Genomic DNA, 7117 nt, shown 5'->3' on the forward strand with positions numbered 1-7117 from the left:
CTTCTAGGAGAGGGGGTGTGTGCTAACGCCCTACACATCTGCATAGCTTGCAATTAATTTACTATCCGATAAAGAGGGCAACCTTTCATTAAAGAGAAGGAATACACTAATCACTAAGGCAGAAGTGATCAACAATATGCCTATGTACAATATCTATGTATGTTATTTACAAATAAACCAAGAATGACAACTTCAGAAAAGATTTGCTTCAGAATGTTTTTATTGATATTGCACTGTGCACATGTCACAAGAAATGTTCAAAAGAACCAAAGAGGCAGTTCTTGTGAGTTCAGATTTTGAAGAAAACAGAAGAGGAGAACTTTATCTCTATGGAATGTGAAGAGGTAATGAGATAAGTGAGAAGGCAGCGCATCACATCAGCATCCTAAGAAACACAGGCAGAAGCTTCGGTCACTTTTACAACTCATGTTTGCAGATGTAGGCATTACGTGCGTTGCATTGAATGTCGTTCCATTGCTTAAAACCTAAAACAGAAATGAGAAGAGTGCTATTATTATTTGCTGCAAAAAAGACTATTTTTCTTTCTCCAAAGTGCAGGAGTCAGAAGAATGAGAATACATTCCAATAAACATTTACCATAGGTTGTCCTCAAGTTACATTTGCTTAGTGACCATGTGAAGTTACAATAGCACTGAAAAAAAAATAGCTTATGACTAGTGACATGCGGTGAGGTTTATGACTGGTGAGGCACTGACACAGTGCTGAGTTTCAAATATTTTTAGACTTGTGGACTTCAACTCCCAGAATTCCACAGCCAGGCATGCTCAGTTCCAATTTAAAGCGACAGCATTTGTTTTTCTCCTTTGCTCCTTCTTTCTTTTTCTTTTTCTTCTCCTTCCCCTCCTTCCTCCCTCTCTCCCTTCCTCCCCCTCTCTCAAACACACACACACACACACACACACACACACACACACAAGTTGGATTGGACTATCTCTCCTACCCCTTCCCTCTCTCACTCACTCTCAAACAAACCCCCCCACACACAAAAGTTGGATTGGATATCTTTTCCAGTGGCTTGAAAGCAGCTCCTCTGCCATCCCCCACCCCCCATTCCCCTGCTGCCTTTCCCAAACACCTCCACCATTGCAAATGCAGCCTGCTGTCTGGGTGGGAAATGCCTGGAACACAATAAAGCCCACCCACCACCTCCTGCTGGCAGGCTGGGGTGAGAGGAGAGGCAGAGAAGCCGGAGGGGAGCTGAGCCAAGCCTTCCAAAAGAAAGAGGCTGGGAGGAAGTGTGTGTACTACAGCATGGCTCTTTGCCTGGCTTCCTGCCTCCTCCTGTGGTCTCCTCAGTGCTCGCTTGTGCTCTCCCTCCCCAAGTGTAGTTTGATTGCAGGTGGAGCCACGTTGCCTTTTCAAACTTGTAATCAGTGAAGCTGGGCTAGATTTTTATATAGTTTTATCCAGCTGTGTGTGTGAGAGAGCGAAATGAATGGGGGCCTGGGGAGGAAGTCACTACACTTGGGGAGGGAGAGCAGAGTCATCCACGGTGAGGCAGCAACTAGCTCAGCTTTTTCCTTTTACTTTTTTTTTTCATGATGAGAGTGGTGAGGCTATGCCTCACTTGCCTCACCTGACTGCACGTCACTGCTTATGACCATTTCTCACACTTACAACAATTGCAACATCCCCATGGTCACATGACCAAAACTTGACAACTGGTTTATATTTATGACGGTTTCAGTGATAATGTGATCACCTATTACGACCATCTGACAAGCAAAGTGAAGCCAAGTTCACTTAACAACCATGCTACTAACTTAACAACTATAGCAATTCACTTAACAACTGTGGCAAGAAAGGCCGTAAAATTCACTTAATAACAGTCTCGCTTAGCAAAAGAAACTTTGGCCTCAATTATGGTCATAAGTCAAAGACTATCTTTGCAGTATATGTCTGCGTTTGGGACGGATTAAGAAAGTTGTAGTTTGGTTTCAATTCCATCTTTTGAATTTATAGGAACATTTGCTTCTTATATGGCACTCTGTAAAGATGTTTACTCACTTCATCCTAAAATTAGACCAAATAATTTCTCTCTGAAATAATGTTGAAAAAGGATTAGACACAATTTAACAACCAATTTAAATCTATATCATTTAAAATTGGAGAAAAAATTGCAACCATCAAAAGGTATCCATTTCAACATTATCCATTGCGGTATTGTCTAAGCACAGTACACAAAATTGTGTGCTACAGGGTCCTACCTGCCAACGACTACTTCAGCTTCAACCTCAATAATACATGGGCAAACAATTGATACAAATTCAAGGTAAACTGCTCCAAACCCGATTGCAGAAAATACGACTTCAGCAGCAGAGTGGTCAACGCCTGGAATGCCCTACCTGACTCTGTTGTTACATCCTCAAACCCCCCATAGCCTCAACCTCAAACTGTCTACCATGGACCTTACCCCATTCCTAAGAGGTCCGTAAAGGGAGTGTGCATAAGCACACCAGCGTCCCTACGGTCCCTGTCCTACTGTCCCCATTTATTTGTTCTCATTTCCTTTGTTCATGCCCCTGTTTATACCTGTTATTTTATACATGTTTGACAAACTAATAAATGCAAATACAACACTGACACTAAAGCCTTTAAAAGAAAACTGACTCCATTTTGTTATCTAATAGAATTCAACGATGCATTTTGGTCACATTTTCTTGTCTCTAGCTTTCTTAAATCCTGAAGAAACAGAGTATATGGCCACTGCTGACTGGATAGACAGACTGACTGACTTATGAATCCCCATAGGCTGAGAAAAGTTGGAAACCCTTGGAAAAGTTTAGAGAACTTTTGAGAAGTTTGCTTACCTGTGGATCGTCGCAGCTCCACGCAGTGCTCATTGTTGCCATAGTTGTCTGGCTGGTAGTTCATCCAGGATTTGTAGTTGTAAGTGGATTCATCAGCCCATCTCCACTTCCCAGTCTGTGGAAAGGAAATGTGCTTCAGAGAAGGAGAACTTTGTCTAAAGATGGACTGGTAATATTTATCTATGATTATGAGTGTTTCAGTAGTGAACTATTGAGCAGAAATCTATAGGAATTAGGCAAGTCAATAAACATTGTGCCACTGCTGTTAGTGATAAATAAGGGCAAAATTAAAGCAGATGATCTCACCTGACGGACATCATGGAGTCCAATCCAGACATTGCCAAGTTCCTGTTGATAAGTGGAGATGTGCTCAGCCACCAAGAGAGTCTCTGCTGTGGTAAGGATGGAGGCAAGGTGGGCCCCACGGTGATAGCTCTGGCACTCAATCTGAAGAAAGACAAAAGGAATATGAGTTCTGTGATCATTTCCCAACACCAGGATCTGTGAAACTTCCCAAGTGTTGAGTTAAGCTTCATAGAATTCCAAATGTGGTCAATCATTTGGGCAATAAGAATTGAAGGGATGCTTTTAAGTCTTATTGGAAGATATTAACTTTATACGTCAACTTGGTCTAACCTTGCAGTTATGCTAAAGCCTCTTTCTTTCCATTAAGAGTAAAGAGTAAAAGTACTCTTAACTTTAAGAGTACTTTTACTCAGAGTGTTGGTAAAGAATATACATGGTTCAGATATAAGATGGTGGGATATATGTTATAGCTCAAAATCTGTAACAGAGACAATCCCAATCTATCCATCACCCTACAAACCTTTTTCTATATTTTCTATACAGTAGATGTTGATTACCAGAAACACTTCTTACCTCAGCTTCATGCCATGTCAACTTCTGATCAAAGTATGCATAGCAGTTGCCTTGGTTTTGCAGCCATTCCCTCGCACAGGTGTCAGCTTCCACTGCATTGAAAGAGGATGATGGAAAAAGAATATTTGAAGACAGAAGAAGATGATGTCTATATAGAATTCTGGGAACAAAAGAAGCATCTTGCTAGATTGAATTCACAGGTTGAAAGTGAAGCAGGAGACTTTTTCCACTGCATCTTCTAAACACCCATTTTTGTGGCTATGATTCTGAAGTCGTAGGCAGCTATCAATCTAGCAGCCATGAATAGTCCTGTTCACCCTAAATTTGGTATCATCATCTTTTTAAACTATCTAAACACATGGCTATTACCATCCTTGATATTAATGAAAAAAGTTCTTAACCTTCACTCTATATTAACATAGGAAATGCCAGTTTGCACTCCATGGAATTCTTCCTTCATTATTTAGTTTACCTTGTTATGGTACTAACTAGATCAAATCACATAAAAGTGTTCAAGCTGGTTTAAATTAATATGAAATAACTCCTAAACCTGAAATGAGAAATCACATTTATCTTGGTTTTGCAATTAAAAAGAAATTGGGATGCTGCTTTTTAGCTATTGCGTGATAGCAATACATTTTTAATCTTTGGTTCTACAGACAATACAAATACTGGTCTCTGGGTCTGGAGTGGCTGGCAAAAATGGACTTGTGACGAATCTTGACACAAGCTATAGCTTTTTCAAATGCACTGCATAGTGGACATGTTAATTTCCCAATATGAGTGTCCCTGATCCCAAGAGAAAACTCTCATACAAAAAAAATACTGTTCTACAGTATGGATTTTCCTTTATTATCCCAAAATAATGTGTTATAATGCACCAATAAAAATTCCCTTTTATTTTTGATTGATATAATTGGTAAATATTCTTCTAGCTTCAGAGAACAATTTATTTTATTTGCCTTTTGATGAATCTAGAACCAATGACACATCTTGTCCTTTCCTTATATTGACTCTGGCCTTCTCTAACCTAGAACCAGAAGTGCCCCAGAAAGCAATCATATATATGGATTCCCAAAAGACAACTAGTAGAAGGTCAAAAGAATCTCTCCATATAATGGAAATCAAACCCAGGGAGTTTAATTTAATTTTAGCTAATGCGATTCCAATACTACATCATGATACATCATAATTTAGTGGTAGTCCTTAAGGATTAGATGCCAAGGGTCCCATGTTTAATTACTGACACTGCAATTTTACAATTGTATCTTTGTCTAGAAGTGTCTTGTTTAAATATATCCACTTCTAGGAGCTGTGGTGGCACAGCTGTTTGGCAGTTCAATTCTCACTGGCTCAAAGTTGATTCAGCCTTCCATCCTTCCAAGGTTGGTAAAATGAGGACGAGATTGTTGGGGACAATAGGCTAATTATGTAAACTGCTTAAAGTGGGCTCTAAAGCACTGTGAAGTGGTATATAAGTCTAAGTGCTATTGCTATTTCTATTTCTATACTTTTGTGAAGAGCAACTGTGGTTAATTTATCATCACTTTAACATCTACTGAATGCTTGTATTTTCAGAACAACTCTTTCCAATACTGTGAAGTAACTGTACATTACTCTTTCCAAAATCTGCTGGGTGTTGAATTGACAACCATCCAATGGGGTTGAAAAATATCAAACAAATTACCTTGAAGGAAAGGACCAGCAAAGAAAATGCCAAGAAGACAGAGGCTGATGTAAGTGAGGAAAGCCATCTTCTGATTGACCTTCAAAGAAAGAAAGGAACACTAAATATCAGAAGTGCATTCATTAATTGCTATTCATTGAAGAAAGAGAATAAAGAAAAGAAGTATATGTGTGGTTTTTAATTGCAGTCCTTATCCTGATTATCCCTTATTTGGAAGAAACTGAAGAAACTACATATTTGATAAAGATATAGAACAAGATCTACTGGATCCATTGATCTCAGCAGAACATCATATGCTTCAGATCTTGCCCCATTCATGTTATGTAATTTTGAGAGCAAAAGTTATGAATGAGCTCAGATGTTACAAACATAACTGGTTATATCTCACATTGTACAGCAGGGCAGTATCAGGTTCTTGCTTAACCTGAGAATGTCAATTCAGGAAATATGGACATATATTTAGAATTTAAAACAACAGAGTTGGAAGGGACCTTGGAAGTTTTCTAGTCTGACCCCCTTCCTAGGCAGGGAACCCTATACAATTTCAGACAAATGGTTATCCATCATCTTCTTGAAAACTTCCAGTGTTGGAGCATTCACAACTACTGGAGGCAAGTTGTTCCACTGATTAATTGTTCTAACTGTCATGAAATTTCTCCTTAGTTCTAGGTTGCTTCTCTCCTTGATTAGTTTCCACCCATTGCTTCTTGTTCTGCCCTCAGGTGCTTTGGAGAATAGCTTGACTCCCTCTTCTTTGTGGCAACCCCTGAGATATTGGAACATCAGTTCCTGAAATCATTATTCATATGTTTCAGCCTCCAGTCCCCTAATCATCTTTGTTGCTCTTCTCTGCACTTTTTCTAGTGTCTCCACATCTTTTTTGCACCATGGAGATCAAAACTGAATGCAGTATTTCAAGTGTGGTCTTAGCAAGGCATTAAAAAGTGGTATTACAGAAGATCTTTTGGTGTAAACTTTCTCCCCATATTAAAATGCACCGTAAATAAATATTATGACTTAAGAGTCTGGAAATATTCCAGTGTTGTTATTCAAATTAAGTTTTGTTTTTAATTTTCAATATAGTCTCACTTGCTTTTCTCTGTGAGGCATCAAGAAGCAGATATTGTCATCAGCCTGTAAGCCCGGGTGCCAAAACTTCTATTGTGAGAATATAAATCTTGTTCATAAAGATCTTATTGCTACTATGCCTGTATGCCTTCCATATCTGATTCTCCTATATTTTCTACAGCTTGCAGGGACATCTTATCTCTTCAGCCACTCACCTTGCGATGTTCTTCTCCTGGATGGGCAGAAATGGTAGACAAATGAGCTGGATCTCTCTCAGATGCTCCCTTGCTTTCTGAGCAGTAGTTATATACAACCCAGGGAGACATGTTGCAACACTAATGACCTGAGTCCTTCAAGGAAATTCCTGATCTGTCCTTTTCAATTTTGCATAAATAAAGGCCAAAGTGGCAGGAAGTAGTTCATGAACCCTATCATGTAGCACGGAAAAGGGGGCATTATCTTTTATTTTAGACATGCAAGTATTGCTAAAATAATCACTTTGACACTATATCCTGAGAAGAACTGTCAAATGAAGAATTTCAAGCATTTGTTCATTTTTTTCATTCCATTTATGTTTAATTCCAGATATTAGCTTGGCAGAAGCCCAAGATTTCTCTAACCCACTGCAAGACCCTGTTTTTCTTCAATGTCC

The 7117-nt window shown here is 39.1% G+C and overlaps 1 protein-coding gene across 1 annotated transcript; it reads right to left on the reverse strand.

Annotated features, from left to right (window-relative positions):
- Positions 1-359: 359 nt before the first annotated feature.
- On the reverse strand, positions 360-5464 carry LOC309381591 (C-type lectin Cal-like; the record flags this gene model as incomplete). The annotated part of the gene is made up of 5 exons (XM_081932750.1): positions 360-485; positions 2832-2946; positions 3138-3278; positions 3711-3802; positions 5398-5464. 5 exons carry the CDS (start codon positions 5462-5464, stop codon positions 418-420), a joined length of 483 nt encoding a protein of 160 aa, XP_081788876.1. The 3' UTR covers positions 360-417.
- Positions 5465-7117: the final 1653 nt, after the last annotated feature.

The sequence above is a fragment of the Natrix helvetica genome (genome assembly GCF_964273705.1).
Source record: "Natrix helvetica genome assembly, chromosome: Z".
NCBI classification, from domain to species: domain Eukaryota; kingdom Metazoa; phylum Chordata; class Lepidosauria; order Squamata; family Natricidae; genus Natrix; species Natrix helvetica.